We start from the raw sequence: 18,976 nt of genomic DNA on the forward strand, positions 1-18,976 counted from the left end.
TAATTCACCCATATTTGTTCTAGTATTCAAATTGTTTCACTTTTTGCATTTAGGTCTTGATCCGTTTAGAATTTATCTTAGTGTATGGTGTGAGGAAAGTTCTAAATTTTATGTTTTTCCATTTGATTATCCAGTTATGTATGTATTAAAAAGTCCTTCTTTCCCTCCACTATTGAGATGAGTCATATCTCTTTATCATATACTAAATTTCCATATATTCTTGTACCTACTTCTGGATTTCCTATCTGATTACATCAGTCTGTGTCTTCACACATCAATACCAACTGTTATAATTATACAGGCTTTAAAATATTTCAATATCTTGTAGGACTACTCCCCACACCCCTCCTCTTCTTTGTCTGATTTGTTAATCCTTCTAAGTGGGCTTTAAAATAAATTTATTTGGCTCCAGAAAGAAAAACAATAATAATTTTCTTTGGATGGCATTAGATATTTAAAGTAACATTGGGAGAATAGACATCTGCTAGCTCTTGCCATATAGGAACATGGTGTCTCTTATGATTTATGCAAGTTTACGTGTGGTTTTCAAGAATGTTTTATCATTTTCCTCATATAATTTGCACATTTCTTACTCAGTTTAAGCCTAGGTATTTTGTATTTTGCTACTACGTTGCTACTTTAATGTGATTTCTCTTCTATTAGTTTTTCTAACTTGTTAGTGTGCTTGTGAATTTTATATCCTGCCTCTGTACTAGAATTTTTAGAGTAGATGTTTCCATTGGTTCTTTTAAGTTGTCCAGATATATAAACATACTGTCTGCAAAGAGGGATAGTTTTGCCACTTCCTTTCCAATTCTTATCCCCCTAATTACTTGCTCTTGTCTAATTGCATTGGCTAATATCTCCAGCATAGGGTTCAATAGTAATGGTGAGTAATGACTATTCTTGCCTAGTTTCTGACTTAGTGGAAAGCTTCTAGTGTTGTCCCACTAAGTAAGATGAAGGGTTTGGGCTGAGGTATATATATTTTATCATGTCATGTTAAGAAAGATTTCTCATTTCCTATGTTTTATCATGATTGTTGATAAAATTTTGTCAAATGTGTTTTTTGACCATTACTGGAAATGATCATATGACTTTTATTCTTAGCTCTGTCCATATGATGAATTGTATTAATTCAGAGCAAGAATTTTAAGTCCTCTAGAAAGAGCCACCTCTGAATATAAATTCCCTGTCTTCAACTGGCAGAAAGAGAAACTAAGAGTGAGGAGACATTTTTGAGCTGTTCAGTATCAATAATCATGCTGAGTCTTCACTGACTTTCTGGCTTATTTCCTAGATATGTAAGCAAAGAGAGAGCTGCCTGGCTACATGTAACTGCATTTTTACGACTCTTTGTAAAACACCATATCCCTCACCACTGCCCCCACTCTCCCTCTGGCACATGCACAATCAGATTCAACTTTTGAAAAGCAAGAGCTTAAAATCCTCATGTCTTAGGAGGCTCATAGCAAGTTAAAACGTTCCTCAGCCAGCACCACAGTGCCAGAATTAAGCACTGTTTCTTCTTGGGTAGCACAGACCCAGAATACACAAGCATATCCAAATTAAATGCAGACATGTTTCAGCTTGGGAGCTCAATCCAATTCCAGAAGTGGGAGATCAACTTTATTAACTAAGCCACCCACTATCCCAGGAAGATGGCGGGAATTAAAACCAGATTTTCCTGGTGCTGTAAATTTGATTTCTGTCAGCCATGGCGATTATACTCTAAAAAATTGAACTTATTATTATTATTTTCTCAATTCCTAATATCACAGTCAAGGAGGACTGAGTCCAACAAGGTGTTCCAAGTCCTCTTTCAGGTGAGAAAATGAAATAAAAGGCTGACTGTTGGATGTCTGAGATTTCATTTCTTCATTATTTCAGGGGAAAGCCTCTGAAAATTCTAAAAGGGGAAGGTGTTACCATGTCAAGACTCCATCCCAATCACTTAGCCTCTCAGAAAAGACATTCAGGGCAGGTCCTATTGGAGGTAAGTTTCTGCCTTAAATCTTCATCAAGATAGGAGTAGAGATTAAATGGTCAGATATGTGCTAAAGATCATTTATACCATGAAGTTAACTAAGATGACTCTTGTGAAATGAGCAATCAGCTTTGCAAACACTTTCCCGTCACACACACACCTCTCTGAGGCATGGATGAGAGGAAGTGATGTCAGGCTGAAGCCAACTCTGAAATTCTCCCAATATCTTTTCTTAAAATAATGTTCCTCCTTTTAACTGACTCTCTTTGTATCTGAGGCTTGGGAGGATTCCCAAATATATTTTAGTTCAATCATTCTCATACCCCAAATTACAATCCTTTGAAGTGAGACTGGGGAAGAGAAGATAAAGTTATTCAGGTCTCGTGTGTTACCATGTCTCTAAGAAGCTTCGCAGGGCCAGGAGCCTTCCCTCCATCAGCATCCCCAGGTCTGCCACCCCACCTCCCCCATCCCCATCCCCATCAGCACCGCCCCCACCTCCTGCATCCTGCCCTGTGCTTTCCCTTGCACCTGCCTCCAGAGGCAGATGACGTGACTTGGGCTCTAGGATGGAGTGGAATGATGGCCCAGAGGTCCAAATTGTCAGAAGTGGGCAGAACAATCACTGTTGGGTGTATCACTATGACATGATTGTCATCTCAAGAGACACGGAGGTTGTTTTTCAGGATAAACTTTAAAAAAATTCCCAGGCTCCATGCCCTGTACACTGGATTTGCTTTTGCTGTCTATTTACATCACACGTAACACACATCCTTTGAGTTGCCATTTGAGCCCACTTCCTCTTGCTGTGTCTTCTTTGGTGGAGATGGAGCCCAGATGGTGACTCGCACTCTTTACAGAGATCTCTGTATTAGAGATGCTTTTCTCTGAATACAAACAGACTGTTTGTATCAAGCCTTCCAGCCTACAAATAATCTCTAGTGATGGCAATGAACGTGGCTTCTCCACATTATTTTAGGCATGTTTTGTTTTTCTGACTTTGGTCGTGGGATCTTTCATTGGGATGGAAAGCACACCCTTCACCGGGATGGGGACCACACCCTTCACTGGGATGGGGAACACACCCTTCACTGGGATGGGGACCACACCCTTCACTGGGATGGGGAACACATCCTTCACTGGGATGGGGAACACACCCTTCACTGGGATGGGGAACACACCCTTCACTGGGATGGGGACCACACCCTTCACTGGGATGGGGACCACACCCTTCACCGGGATGGGGACCACATCCTTCACCGGGATGGGGAACACACCCTTCACCGGGATGGGGACCACACCCTTCACCGGGATGGGGACCACATCCTTCACCGGGATGGGGAACACACCCTTCACCGGGATGGGGAACACACCCTTCACTGGGATGGGGAACACACCCTTCACTGGGATGGGGACCACATCCTTCACTGGGATGGGGACCACACCCTTCACTGGGATGGGGACCACATCCTTCACTGGGATGGGGACCACACCCTTCACTGGGATGGGGAACACACCCTTCACTGGGATGGGGAACACATCCTTCACTGGGATGGGGAGCACATCCTTCACTGGGATGGGGAACACACCCTTCACTGGGATGGGGACCACACCCTTCACTGGGATGGGGACCACATCCTTCACTGGGATGGGGACCACACCCTTCACTGGGATGGGGAACACACCCTTCACTGGGATGGGGAACACATCCTTCATTGGGATGGGGAACACATCCTTCACTGGGATGGGGACCACACCCTTCATTGGGATGGGGACCATGGAGATTGGAAGAGAAATGCAAGTAACAGAAAGATGGCCTCACCACTCCTTAATAAGTGATCAAGCATTTATGTGTCATGGCAGAACACTTTATGGTGCTGGGGTGATTTTACAGAAGTGAGGTCACATTGAGACAGTGACCTGTGGACAGCCTAGATAGCTTCCGAGCACCACACGAGCATGGAGACGCACCCTGATCTATTGAAGCTCCGCGCCTCCCTTCCCTGCTCTGTCCCTGCCCCTCAGCCCCACCCGTCTTTCCCTTATTAGCTGTCAAGGAGGTCGTGGGCTGGGATCAGGACCAGGCAGGGTTATGCCCACCCCCTAGGGAAACAGATTCTGGATTAAGTACCGAACTTCAATACATTCTCTGAGGAATCCCATCGGAATAATCTTACCTTCGGGTACGCTTCCATCTCTAGGATCAACATAATCCCTGATTTGAAACTTCTCCACAAACGAAAAGCCCATTTTAAACACAAAACAGATGGGAAGTTTCTCAAAGTCTGGTCAGCTAGAATTTCCGGTTCACTCATGGCTTATAAACTCCATCCTTGGAAGGATCACCCAGTGGGCTGCTGGAGTAGGGAGAGTCTCTGTCTCTGTTCCCCCCTCCTGGCCTTTGTACCATTTTATCGTGTTGTCCTTATTCTCAGTGACAAGGTCCAGCGTGGGGAGTGTGGCTTCTGGACACAGCAGGAACCAGGCGCCTCGACAGCGAGACCAGCAGCCATAGGCCTGCAGCCCGGAGGGGAAGCAGCAGAGCGGGCTTGTGGACCCTCCTGAGGACTTTATTCCAGTGGAGCTGGGTTTCTGGCTGTGCCCGTTTAAAGCCTGGATCTGAGGGCAGTGGCTCTGTAGGCACTGGGCTGAAGGAAGAAATTCTCTGTGTCTCTGCACCAGAGGCAACCCTCTGCCACTCGCCTCACCAACTCTGCAGCTCTCTGTAACTTAATTGCTGTGTGCCTCAGTTTTTTCATCTATAAAGTGGGGATAATAATAACAGTATTCACTAACGCCATGGAGATAAATATTAGGAGACGATACATACGAAGCACTTAGGACAGTGCCTGGAACAGAGTACGTGCTAAATAAATCAATATCTCCAACTTGGACCACAGAGGAAGAGTAGCTCTCTGTGCAGAAGGGATTTTTTTGGGACACGTTTTCAACTTTCAGCATTTCATTTCTCAAAATTAATTTTTTCATAAAAGTGGAATAACACTGATACCAAATCGTTAGAATATATCATAGAAGAGGAGAGAAAGGGGAAAATGTTGAAGAAAAGAAATGTAGGAAAATTGCAAAGGCAACATACACTCCCTTACCATAAAAAGGTGGGACAGTAAAGCGTTTGAGGTTGAGAAAGTGAAAATGGGCAGAATGCAGCCTGAAGGGTGCCTGCCCTGGGAGTGTCATCTAATATTCGATTTTGTTCACTGCTGTCCCCCCAAGTGGTTTAAGCAGTGCCTGTTACGGTGAGCAACAAGCATGTGTTGACGTGTGCCGATTTTCTCTTCCTGCCCCTATTGGGATCAGTTTCCATTTCAAAAATGAGTGGTGAGCAGCACAGTGGGTGAGAATGGAAGGCAGAGAAACGTCCTTTCCTCTCCCCAGACTCCAGCCCTCAGGCAAAACCGCCAGCATCTCCCTCCTGGACCCTGTGGGGCCTCCTGCCTGCTCTCTGTGTCCATTCTCCTTCCTTCCAGTACATCCTCTACAGGACAGTCCAGTCATCTGTTAAAAACCCATATCTGATCACGTCCCATCATTCCCAAAACCCTTAGAGGCTCCCCAGTGTCATTAGCATAAAACCGCAAATCTTTGAAATACTCCATAAGGCCCCTGGCTCTCAGCCCTGGTCACCGGCTCCTGCGCCCCTGGCTCTCAGGGCCTATTGGGGCCGAGCTCCATCTAACTCCTGCCTCCCCCCTCTGCCCTCTGCCCACACCTTTCTCTCCCTCTGCCCAGTAAACTCCTATCGGCTTCAATGTCTCTGTTACTGGGAAGCTGACCTTCCTAATTAGAGCACCTGTTTCCTGTTCTCACTGGCCTTGTACCTTTCCATGATCATGTCCAAGTAACAATGTTTCTAGCGAGGCTCCCCTCCTGGAGCGAGTAAGCGCCCCGTGGGCAGGGACCATGTCCACCTAGTTTCACACCATGGCTTCAGCACTTAGCCCAGAGCCAGGCATACGCTCCACAGGCAGTCAATCAATATTTGCTGAATGAACAATGAATTAATAAACAAAAGTGTGTGCCTGGCAACCCAAAAGGCTTCTGTTGAGAAAGTTCAGACAGGGAAAATCCAGTGTCTTTAGAGCTAATTCACTCAATCAACTAATTAACTCAACCATCTGGTAGACATAAATAGGAATACGGCATTTACCCATGCATTCATTTGTCTATAGAGTGACTTGCCCAACCGGCAGCGCTTTGTGGGTTCGCAGCAGGGAACGGACGTGAATGAGTCAGCAAACCAGGTAGCCGTTCATGCATTCACGGAGCAGCTTGTTTGCAGATGCTTGAAAAGCACAAGGAGATTTTCACTCAATAATTATTTTTGTCTGCATAAAATACATATCCGTGAAAGGCAACTGATATCAAGATTCCATGGGCTTCAAAGCCAGTTTGCAGGTGAAGGGTCCAGGTTGGTTAGAAATTTGGGGTTACTTATGCTAACAATGGAGATGAAGTCTCGGAGGCCGCAGTAAAGAATCTTTCATGCTGACCTTGCTGGCTGCCTGGGACCGGCTGTGAAGTGTTTGCATGTGTGAACCCAGGGACACGTCTGTGGAAATGGCCTGCCTTCCTCTCACGCTGGGGCAAAGACCATTAGGAAAAGACTGCACAGACATCTCCGGTCAGGGCTGGAGGGAACCAAGCGTCCCCTGCTCCCTAAACCCTAGAGATCCATCCCTATGGTAACTAGTATTGATTTTTAATCTGGGTGATGACAGCAAATATTCAAATCAGACTCAGCCTCTGTGGCTCTGCTTCCTGGTTCCGCCTGGTCTGAGAGGGTGCGTCCTGCAGCCCCCATTTCCATATGTGACAATGAAGGGAATGTGCAGGTGACACGATCCCCAACTGTGATTCTTCAGTTTGAGCCAAATAAGCTCACTGAGCGTGGAGCCCTTTGAGAGCTGGTGTCTGGAGTCTCGGGTGACATGTCCATGAGCCAGTGGGCTCTGGGAAGGCACAGCTGCAAAGCTATTGGCATTCACTTCTCCTGCGGGTCCCTCCCTCTCTCTCCATGCTGCCACCCTGGTGGTTTCCGTCCCCATTTACTCCCACCAAGGAGTTTTTAAACTGTTCCTGCAAGACTCCTGTAAGAATACATCTCCCCATTCCCTGGAGCTAAGCAGAAAACATTATTTCCAGGGACACGTACATATGCACGTATAGGAGATGCTCCTTTACACCAAGTTGGAACACCAAGAAACTTCAAACAAACAGATGGATTTTTTTTCCAAGCTCTACTTTTATAAAAACAAAAGAGAAATGATAAGTGAACAACGTGCTCTGCAGCATGAATTCTACACAACAACTCTGGGATCTGACATTGACATAGACTTAATAGCAGATTTCACAGTTTCTTGTACTTTCTTTGTCTACATCGTGAAGTTCCTAAGGGCGCCCTTGGGCACCCTGGAAATTCCTGGGCCTTCTGAATCATCAGACAAGGAAAAAAATCATTGCCAGTGGTAGTTATAAAGTATTTCATTTACTTGAAATTTTTTGAAATTGGGAAATACTCTCTGGTATGGATAGGAATTCCCAATTAAGTCAAATATTTGGATATTTGAATAACCAGAACATTCCATCACTGCACCATTTTAGAGAAACAGGCATTTGTCCATCCGTAGAGAGCACAGCACGCACAGAGCAAAAACTGAGTGAAATTATTGATTTATTTGAGACAGAAGAGTCATATCCCCAAGTATGATGTATAGCAAATCAATTCGTAATTTTACCCATCCAATACCTTTAAGTTCTTGCAGAAGTAGAAGAGCTTAGTTCTTACATTTCTTCAATAAAATTGCCCTTGATGCTCTGGAATGAGGTTTCTACAAATCTAATAGATTGCTCCTGAAAAAGCCAATTAAAAATGATGGCTTGTTCTATAACCTACTGCACTTTCTGGCAGGGAATGTTGATGATAATCAGTAGAGCAAAGGTCAATGGGAATGATTGGCATCTGTTCTCAGGGCGTCTATGAGAAAGTTTTCAAAACCAGATAAGAATTTAATACAGGAATTTTTCGTCTGCCTAATCAAATTTAGATGCCCCAATGCTGCCTGGAATGTACGCTGTAGATTGTAATCTGCAGGTGGCTATAAATGAGTCATGTGTCTTGGAAAGGCATTCCTGAAATAGGAAAACTTTTCTTTTTTCTGGAAGGTTCAAAGGTTCTTATCAGAGGCCTGCTTCTTGACAGAAATCATTGCATTCATCCTCACGATCTCTGGGTCAGCTCAACGAGGCATTTCTTCTGCTTCACATGGCATTGATGGGGGACAGTGGGTGGATTTTGGTGGCAGCAGGGCTGAACTGGAGGGTCCAAGATGGCTTCACGCATATGCCTGACATTTTGGTGGAAAATTCAGGAAGGCTGGCTCAGCTGGGCTCAGCTCCTCCTCTCCGGCTGGAGTCCAAACCTCCCCATCTAGTCTTTCTCGCAGCACTTGGGCTTCTGATGTGACAGCTCAGGGCTGCAGGAAGCAGAGTGGAAGCTGCCAGGCCTTCAAGACCTGGACCTGAAAACCGGCACCACTGTGCTCTGTCAGAGCCCGCTCGGGTTCAAGGGGAAGAAGCACAGGCTCCACCTTTCATTAGAGATGTTGAGGAATATTCTGTCATCTTTAACGTGCCCCAAAGTGATTGGATGAAAAACACCCAGAATTAGAGTCTGAGAATCTCTTCCGGCAGCCGATGAACAATATCCAAAGGGCCTCATAACAGTCAAGTCCCCGTGTAAATAAAACTTTTATTCCACTTCGCTTGCAACCTGATTATGCAAAACAGTTCTTTTATTTGGCAGGAGAAGTTGCACAGAAATTAAGCCCCAAAGTGCAAGCTGTGAAAAAGAACCCCACATCTGACGTTCTCAGATTCTTTGCCATTTGAAAAAAAGGACTTAATAGATATTTCTCTCATCTTTGAATATCGCTTCCTTAATTATGTTTAAAATGCTCAGAGAATTCACTGGAGAAAAATGCTCTTTCTGTACGCATGCGTGTTGGTTCCAAGCTGAAACCATCGTTACTTCACCTCCTGGGTTGACTGCCCCTCAGCTGGGCCCAGTTTTCCATTCTGGGTACAAAGGAAAAGGAAGTAGCCCGTAGTCTGTAGCTGCCGCTCCCAGCCCTGGTTGGAAGCCCCTCCACGTTTTAGTGTTGCACCCACTACATTGCCAGCAGGAGCTGGACCTCAGGGCCCAGCAGAGCCATGAATTAATAATATTGTGAAAGGATTCTTCTCCTATGGTAACCCCCTAATGGCTTTAAGTGTTTTTAGATCATTAAACTCTTGACAAAAAAATTGGGGTTGTGGGGGAGAGGAGAAAGAAAGGGGGAGGGATAGATTGGGAGTTTGGGATTGACATGTATACACTGCTGTATTTAAAATAGATAACCAACAAGGACCTACTGTAAAAATAAATAAATACATTTTTTAAAGAAAGGAACAAAGAAAGTAACCTTTTGTCAAAATTGTTAAGAAACATCATCATTTTGGTTTTTTTTTAAAAAAAGTTCCTTTTCTCTTTTTTAATTTTTAAAATTGAAGTATAGTTAATTTACAATGTTGTGTTAATTTATGCTGTATTGCAAAGCGATTCAGCTATATATACATATATTCTTTTTCATATTCTTTTCCATTACGGTTTATCACAGGATACTGAATAGAGTTCCCTGTGCTCTACAGTAGGACCTTGTTGTTTATCCATTCTCTATGTACTAGTTTGCATCTACTAACCCCAAACTCCCACTCCGTCCCTCCCCCACCCCCCTTCCCCCTTGACAACCACAAGTCTGTTCTCTATGTCTGTGAGTCTGTTTCTGTCTCATAGACAAATTCCTTTGTGTCATAGTTTGGATTCCACATATAAGTGATATCATATGGTATTTGTCTTTGTCTGACTTACTTCACTTAGCATGATAATCTCTAGGTCCATCCATGTTGCTGCAAATGGCGTTATTTCAGTTTCATTTTGTTTCAGTTTGTTTTATGGCTGAGTAGAATTCCATTGAGAAACATCATTTGAAAATAAATCAGGATAAATCATCTCTGAAATGAGACTGTGAAGTCAAAAAAGTGAAAATGATATTACTTGGCTTACAAAAATCTGATGAACACCCAACCTTCCAGGAACACATCTACTGCACAAGCGAGGCCCTCTTTGTGGCATGAGCTCACAGGTGACATGAATGCTGGGCTGTATCAGTGCCTGCCCAGCACCTAGCAGGCAAGGAACCCCAGATCTAAGACAGACTCACCCCACTCTCCTGACTGCAGCAGTGACATTCCTAACTCACGCCATCCCCCTCTCCCCGTTGTCCTTCTGTGTGGACAGCTCAGTGGACCAAGGGGAAGCTCAGGCTTGACTTTGAGCTGTGCTTAAAATCCTTGTGGTTAAGAACAGCTCAGAGCCGGGAGAGAGCTGTCACGAATCACTTTCAGTTCGCGCTCTCCTGTCCTCTCCGTGCTTTACCCTTCCACGTTTCCACAGCCTCATGGTTAACTGTGAACCCCGCACTCCTCTCCTAGGAGGGGCTCAGCCAAGGTTATTGCTTTCCATGCTTTGTTCTAAGCATATCACACTAAAAATACCTCCTGGGCACTCCCGATGTTGTTGACCGTGCCCTTGGGTTACTTCCGGCCAAGACTTAAAGCTGCCTCCTCATCTGGTTGCTTCCTGCCACTCGGCTGCTGTGTGAAGTCCTTCCTCGGCCACATTTTAGAAACGTGACATTCCCCAAAGCTCCATGCTTAGGGTTATAGCTCCATGCAAATTTCCACCTCTTAAAAAATAGGTTTTGATAATAGTTATTATTATAAAGCTCTTAGCTCTGAGTCTGTTTTTCCCTGTTATTAGCAGTGTGTGAACTTTACCCCTGCCATTCCAGTTTTAATGTCGGAATTCCCCAAAGCTCCACGCTAGGGCCACTCCTCCCTCCAGACAATCTCTCCCATGCATCCATCAAACACAAAGGACACAAGTGACCCACAATCTCATCTCAAACCCAAGCCGCTACTCTGAGCTTCAGTCCTACGTCTCTAGCTGCCTCCTGGGTAAATCTCAAAGATACTTGAAAGTCAGTGTGTGTAAAATCAAACTCACATGTCTTCCCCTAAAGCTAGTACTCGTTCAGTGTCTCCTGTCTCTCTAAATGAAGCCATTCTGCAAACAGAAACTGAAGAGGCATTTGTGAAAGCCCTCTCTCCAGCTCCCAAATCCAAAGCGTCCCTTAGTAGGTCCACTTTCCTCCTAAATGTCCCTCCAGTTTGGCCTCACCTCTACCTGTGCCCTGGTCCCCTTACCACTCATCTCCTCTCCACGTACAACCGATGATGCTTTGGAAACTCAGTCTCATCACGTAACTCCCTTGATTTAACAGTTCTCGTGGATGGACCTGGAGACTGTCATACAGAGTGAAGTCAGAAAGAGAAAGACAAATATCGTATATTAACGCATGTATGTGGAATCTAGAAAAATGGTACAGATGAACCGGTTTGAAAGGCAGAAGTAGAGACACAGATGTAGAGAACAAACGTATGGACATCAGGGGGGAAAGCTGGGGGGGGGGGTGGGTGGGATGAATTGGGAGATTGGGATTGACATACATACACTAATATGTATAAAATAGATACCTAATAAGAACCTGCTGTATAAAAATTTAATTTAATTTAATTTAATTTAAAAAAAAAAGAAAAAAATATTTCTTTATCTTCTTGTTGGTCTTACAATAAAGCCCTAACCTGGCCTCTAAGGTTCTGCATGGTCTATCTCACTACCTGGGTAACCTCATTTTAAGACTGCACTTCCTTAGCAACCTAAGTGTCCATTGACAGGTGAACGGATAAAGAAGATGTGGTCATACATACAATGGAACATTACTCAGCCATAAAAAGGAACGAAATGATGCCATTTGCAGCAACACAGATGGACCTGGAGATGGTCATGCTAAGTGAAGTCAGACAAAGACAAATTCCATATGATATCACTTATATGTGGAACCTGAAAAGAAAATGATACAAATGAACTCATTTACAAAACAGAAATAGATCCACAGACATAGACAACAAACTATGGTTACCAAAGGGGAAGGCGGGAGGGATAAATTGGGAATTTGGGATTAACAGATACACACTACTATATATAAAATAGATAACCAACAAGGACCTACTGTATAGCACAGGGAACTCTATTCAATAGCTTGTAATAACGTATAATAGAAAATAATCTGGAAATAATAATAATCTGAAAAAAGAATATAGATATATACATACACACACACATATATATGTAACTGAATCACTTTGCTGTACACCTGAAACTAACACAATATTATAAATCAACTATACTTCAATTAAAATTTTAATTAATTTTTTTTTAAAAGATTGTACTTCCTTGATCCCCGTGCCCCAAACACACTAGGCTTTCAGCTCCTGAAATGTTCTGTGCTTGTTCCCGTGACAGGACCTTTGTATAAGGTCCTCTGCTTGAAATATTCTCACCCTTGGTTAATTCCTATTCCTAGAGATCTCAACACATTGGTCACTCCTTCAGGAAGTTTCCCTGACTGTCCTAAGTTTCCTAGTATTAGGGTGGCCTTATGGTTTCTCTTCCAGACCAGGACCCTTTTGAGAGTGAAATTAGGTACTATAATTCATTATGTGGGATATGGGTATAAACTGGGATTGGGCCTAGCAAACAAAATCATGTGCTCACCTACCTATAGAGGTCTTGCCCTGCATTTTATCCTTCTTTTTAGTGATTATAATTTAGTAGTTATACATGTGTTTGTGTAATTTTGAGGGGTGAAGTCTGCTCCACAAGAATAGCTGGTAGCTCCACGAGGTCAGGAGCTCTGTTTCGTTTTTGGAACTCTATTATACAGGCATACCTCGTTTTATTGCCCTTCACAGATTCAGTGCTTTTTGCAAATTGAAAGTTTGTAACAAGCCTGCATTGTCAGATGACAGTTGGCTTTTTTAGCAATAAAGTACTTTTTAATTAAGGTGCATACATTGCTTTTTAGACATAATGCTATTGCACACTTAATAGACTACAGCATAGTGTAAAGATAACTTTTACATGACAGGGAAACCAAAAAATTTATGGGACTCACTTTACTGTGACATTCGCTTTATTGCAGTGGTCTGGAAGCAAACTTGCAATATCTCTGAAGTCTGCCTATATTCCCAGATTTAACATAGTGCCTGGCATATGGTGGATGCCCAAAAAGTATTTCATCTTTGAATGTACGTCTTTCCTACTCTCTGCATCTTTCCATCTTGACCATTTATTTCCCTCCAATCAGCAAGTGGCCCCAGGTGGGGCAAGTGGCATTCACCTATTTTTCTGGGAAGCTCATCTGGCCCCATTTCATCTTGCATGGGTGTTAAATAGGCCTGAGAGGCTTTGTCCCTGAAACAAACCATCTCTGATCAATACATGGGCTGGCAGAAAAACTACGCAGAAAAAGGAAAGTAAATCTTCAACTTAACAAAAGTCTCTTCCTATACAGAAAGGTCCTCTTTAGAAAGTACTTTTATGCTGAGAAAGCACTCACCCCACCACTACCTAACACACACACACACACACACACACACACACACACACACACACTCAGAGCTGGGGGAGAAGTAGAAGGAAAGATGCGTAGGGAGCCCAGTCTCCCCAGGTCAGGCCCCTCTGCTCCTCTGAAATTAGTTTGCACTTTCAAATAATAATAGTTAATACTTAAGTCATGTCTTAAGTACCTGTATTTTCTCATATGATTCTCGCAACAGCTATATAATATATGTAGTGCCAAAAATTAGCCTCATTTTACAGATGGGGGAATTGTTTGAAAGTTGTTAGTAAGTTGTCCAAACTGACACACCTATAAATGGTGGATATAAAAGCCAGCCTCCAAGATGGTCCCAGCAATCCTCGAGTCCCTTGTGTGGCCCCATCACACACTGGAACCAGTTTCATCCATGTGACCAGCAGAGCATGGCGGGAGTGCAGTGGAGACAGCTACATGGCAGAACTGAGGCGTCTCATCAGCACCAGTCTGGGGAGGGCACCCTACCCATCCCGGTCAAACCTTCAGATGGCTGCAGCCCTAACCGACACTTGACTACAGCCTCACGAGAGACCCCGGTGAAATAGCAACGTTTATTGTGACTTTACAGCCCTAAGTTCTGGGGTTAATTTGTTACTCAGCAAAGATAATTAATACAGCAACGCTGGGATTTGAACCTGAGCAAACCGAGGGCAGAGTCCACATTCCAACCCCTGTGCTGAACTCCCTCTCCTATACTAAACCTCTCAAGTTTATTTAGCCTTTACTTAATTTCCAGCCCCTTTCAATCTGATCTTTCTTTACCACTGAAGGGAGAAAATGGCACACAGTCGGGCAGAGGGATGGAGGGAGGGGATGGTGATGAATTGGTCAAGGTCCAGGTGTCTGAGGTTGTCACTGCCCTTTAGGAGCTTGTGACCTAAGCAGGGGTCAAAATCTTCCTCAGTATAGAAGGTAACTGACATATGATATCGCTTACATGTGGAATCTAAAAACAATGAACTTATGTACAAAACAGAAACAGACCCACAGACACAGAAAACAAACTTACTGTTTCCAAAGGGGAAAGGAGGGGAAGGGATAAATTAGGAGGCTGGGAATATCATATACACACTACTGTATATAAAATAGGTAAACAAGGACCTACTGTATAGCACAGGGAACTATATTCAATATCTTGTAATAACCCATAATGAAAAAGAATCTGAAAAAGAATCGATATATATGTGTATAACTGAATCACTATGCTATACACCTGAAACTAACACAACATTGTAAGTCAACTATACTTCAATTAAAAAAATTTTTTTAATAAAAATAAATAAATAAGAGGTACGGAGACTCTCTCTGGTGAGTGTTGAAGGCATGATACAGATACTTAGCATAAGGGAGATCCCTGAGGGCTCAGAAGAAAGTGGGGCTTCAGCTGGGCATTAAAGCCTGAGTGGGGTTTAACAGCAGGACAGTGGGTAGAGAGAGAAAGGGGGGAAGTGGTAGTAACAGTTGAAGGGGAATCACTGGAGCTTGAAGCAGGAACATGCCAGCATGTGGGGCTGTTATGCCGGGACCAGCCTTTCTGGGTCATTAGGTCCCTGGAGCAGGTTGAGGGGAAACAAGATTGCACCACACAGTGGCCAAGACCCTGGGCTCTGTCACCAAAAGGGAGGTTCCACCCTCACCCCGACCCTCCACTTCCTAGTCACGTGACCCTGGGACCCTCACTTAACTTCTCAGGCTACAATTTCCTCAATTATAATCTATCTTCCTCACAGGGCTGCAATGAGGGATTTTTATTCATTACCACTATGTATTGAGCACCAACTCTCTGCCCGGCTCTGTTCCAGGTCCTTGGGATAGATCTGCAAACAGAAACAGACCAATATCCTATGGCATCCACAAGTGTGAGCGTGACTCAACCCACAGAAAGCACTCAGAACTGTGCCTGGGATAAAAGAAGCACTCAAGACATTTCATAGATCTTAGCTGCTACTAAGACTAAAAGGAGATCGGGGCTGAATGGTAGAATGCATTCATAACAACACATTTTCTAAATGAGTTAAATCACCAATTTGTCACCTGAGTCACCCAATATAGGAAATCAAACTCAATGACTAGATCTTTTTGCCCAGAGGCTTCCTTGCTTCCTGACAAGCAGGGCGAGTGAAACTTTAGCAGTGAAACACTTGGAGGGTAAACAGGAACAAAAATGTCCCCACAGACCCGAGAGAGCCCTGTGGGATGCTTTGCCATCTGACACACACAGGGAGAAGCTCCATCATTTTAGCAAATTACTGTTTTGTGTTTATTTAAAGAAAGAACTTGTGCTCTAGCTGTGAATGAATCGCAGATTTTAAGCGGAACCAGATTTCCCAAGTTCCATTATCTTTTCACTCAATAGCTTTGCCCCAAATAGAGCTCTTTGCTTTCACATGAATGTCTGCCAAATTTTTTAACCTTCTCTTCAAGAAATCTCCCTCTAGAGGCTATAGCATCTCCATTCTAGCCCAAGAGAGGGAAAGCGTGCCTCTGAGAGGCTGAGAAAGCAGGTGGGCAGGTGAAGAGTTCCTCCAAAGCGTGGCCTTTGTGCAGATGCAGGCACATCCCTGTATTTACATAGATTGGAGTTAATCCAAAACTATGTCTTCTGAACATGAATTCCGATTTGGGAAACTTGAATCCTGGTATGTTTCTGGAAACTTCTTCCTTCCTTCCTTCCTTCGTTTCTTTCCTTCATTCTTTCTCCTTCTTCCTTTCTCTCTCTCTTTCTTCTTTCTAAATGAAAGCAATCATTCTCCCCGCTCACCACCCCCTTCCCCACATCCTCCCAACTATAAGGACAGAATAAGGACAGAGTAAGAATGCAGCCAGAAGTCGAAAAGATTTAGCCCGGAGCATTACTGCAAAAAGTCAGAAACATTTCTAGCCTGAGTGGGTTCACTTGTGTGTCTGCACAAAGTTCAGGGACCCACACAAACACTTCCGTGTCTGTGTACTACAGCACCTACTGGACAAAGAAATATATTCCTGAAATGGAAGTGAAAATGTCAAAGACAGATATGAGATTCCATTTCTCCCCATGGTACCACAGGCCTAATTAATGGTAGTATTAGGACAAAGCAGAAGAGGAGGAGGAGGAGGGGAGAGAGGGAGGGGGAGGGGGGAAGAGAAGGGAGGCCCCCTGCTGGGATGTCTGGTGGGAGAGGGCAGGTTAGGGCTCTGAATGCACACCTGCAGGGCAGGACGGGATCTTGGAGCTGCTCACCTGAGGCCACAGTGGCTTCTCCAGCAGGTGGCACTAGACTAACCTTGTTGCCAGCAGATGTGTCTTCCTGGGAGCTGAGGCTAATAAAACAAACACCTTGAATTCTTTACCCCGGTCCACTGTTCCATTAAGGGCTCTGTAAGAACAGAACACTCCCAGCCATTCTAAGGGAAGAAAAGGGACATCCACTAAATTCCAGACACAGACTTCCAACCCTCCCAACAAGCCCCCAAGGTCAGTATTACCTCCGTTTACGAATGAGGAAACTAGACTCAGAAAGGGTAAGTACGTTGCCCCAAAGCAGACATTCTGTTGGCGCAGAATCAAGACTGGAGACCAGCCTGTGATCTTTCCACTCACCACCTGCTCTGGGAACGGCAAAAAGCTCATCCTCCCCCAGGTTCCCCTAGAGCACAACTCAGCTAACTTGAGCGATTCTACACAAAAGGCTGCCCTATGAGCCAGAAACCCTTTCTATCCTCATTTTACAGACAAGGAAACAGAGGCTCCGATCAGTGGAGAAACTCACCTGAGTCCCACAGCTTCCTGGTCATCCTGAAGCCATGCTCCTCCAGGCATGCCTGCAGGTGAACAAGAGCCCAGGCCCCCCAGGCAGTTGTCATCTGTGTTCCCATCACAGATCAGGGAATGAAGATTTGGGGTATGACTTTGGCTCTAATCATAGGATCCGCTGGGACAGATCCATTTACCCAGGAAACAGCAAATGAAATGAAGAGAGATAGAATTATTTAAACTGTTCTAAAAAGCAAAAGGAATTGGGCCACCACATTCACCATCTTTATGTCCCAAGAAAACCCTCTTCTAAGCTGCTTGGTGAGTGACAGCGTCATTAAGAGAGGGGATTTGTCTTAAACGCACGGCGGAAAAGACAATAGTGCCAAAGGAAACCTTTCCAGGACTTGAGGGCTCCCAAACATGGAGTTTTATGGCAATTATTCATTTGCAGGCCTTCCTAAAAGCAGTCAGAAAGCTTTTTAAAGCGAAGCGTAAATGTTACAGTCATCTAGTGTAACTGCTGGGTTAGGATATGCATTTTTGCTACTAAAAAATAGGAGTCAAATTAATTTTTTTAAAATAAACTGTTTACAATTTAGAAATTCCTGAAGGCCTCAGCACTTTTGCATCCTAAATCTTAATTACCTCACTTTAGGTAATGTATGCAAGATGCATCTTACATACGCTACCTAAAGTCTATGGAAGATCCTTGTGAGTTACTGTCTGGTTATTTGCAGTTTTTGCCACATAAAGTAATGGGAGGACAACTGGATTCAAAACGTAGAGACGGAGGCTCTCAGGTCTGCACTTTGGGTCCCTACTGGGCACATCCTACCTCCTGCCTGGGACCCAGGCTCCCCCTCTGTACAACTCTCACATGCAAGTGTTTCTTTGTTAGTATTTTAGCAGTTTGCAACAGAAAGTCTTTAGAGCCAACCAAATGTGATTAAGTGTATTTTTTCCAACATATAATGTTGCAACAAAAAGGCAAGTAATAGAACCATTTTCGCCCAAACCATTCAGCAGCCTCCTGGGAGGCACAATTTCCTTTCAAAGTAAACTATATTTCAATTCATAGAATGTTTTTATTACCCAAATTGGACTAAGTAATTGACTGTTTTGGAACCGACTCCTTCATTGTCTCAATAACAATTAGCTAATGAAACATTGCACAGTAAAGTGATAACCTGAAAAGATTCAGGTAAGATTTCCTTTAATCGTTTGCTCTAAACCCCATCTTGCCTTCCCTAATTTCTCTTTGACTGCTCAAGATAGGATCACGACATTTAAATCGATCCTATAACCTGGCACTTGGATCAGTTTGCAAGTATACAACAATGTTCGCACTAGGAAAAGGAGCAGAGGTGATATTTTTACACGGCTTGATGGGAGCATTCCAGAGCACGGTCCACACAGGAGCAGAAAGTAAGCAGCGTTATAAAGCCAACACTTAGCGGTTCTTAAATGTTACATTTTATAAATAATGGAGTGGAGCGCTTTTTCCTTAAATTCTCATCTTTGTCTCCCTTCATTTTTATTCCAACTATCACCAATTCAAACATTCACCAGCACTTACAAGTGCAAAGTGTCACACTAGGAAGAACTGAAAGACATCGACTTTGCTCCTAAAAAGTT

At 43.8% G+C, this 18,976-nt stretch overlaps 1 protein-coding gene across 14 annotated transcripts in view; it reads right to left on the minus strand.

Moving 5' to 3' along the window:
* Positions 1-3,447: 3,447 nt before the first annotated feature.
* The window catches only part of LOC309654641 (uncharacterized protein), a 179,541-nt gene continuing 164,012 nt past the window's right edge, over positions 3,448-18,976 (minus strand). For 2 of the 14 annotated variants that reach the window (XR_014260361.1, XR_014260362.1), the window contains one exon: positions 15,337-17,516. Coding sequence is in view for 12 of the 14 variants with exons in the window: in XM_082448969.1 (XP_082305095.1) it covers positions 16,608-16,905; positions 17,355-17,406 (350 nt within the window). In the remaining 2 variants the exon portion in view is untranslated. Of the gene's footprint in view, positions 11,411-11,585; positions 17,517-18,976 lie in introns of those variants that run through there. The other 12 variants (XM_082448977.1, XM_082448976.1, XM_082448974.1 and 9 more) reach the window with 12 other exon arrangements.

Source organism: Balaenoptera physalus (genome assembly GCF_965194825.1).
Source record: "Balaenoptera physalus genome assembly, chromosome: 2".
Classification (NCBI taxonomy): Eukaryota; Metazoa; Chordata; class Mammalia; order Artiodactyla; family Balaenopteridae; genus Balaenoptera; species Balaenoptera physalus.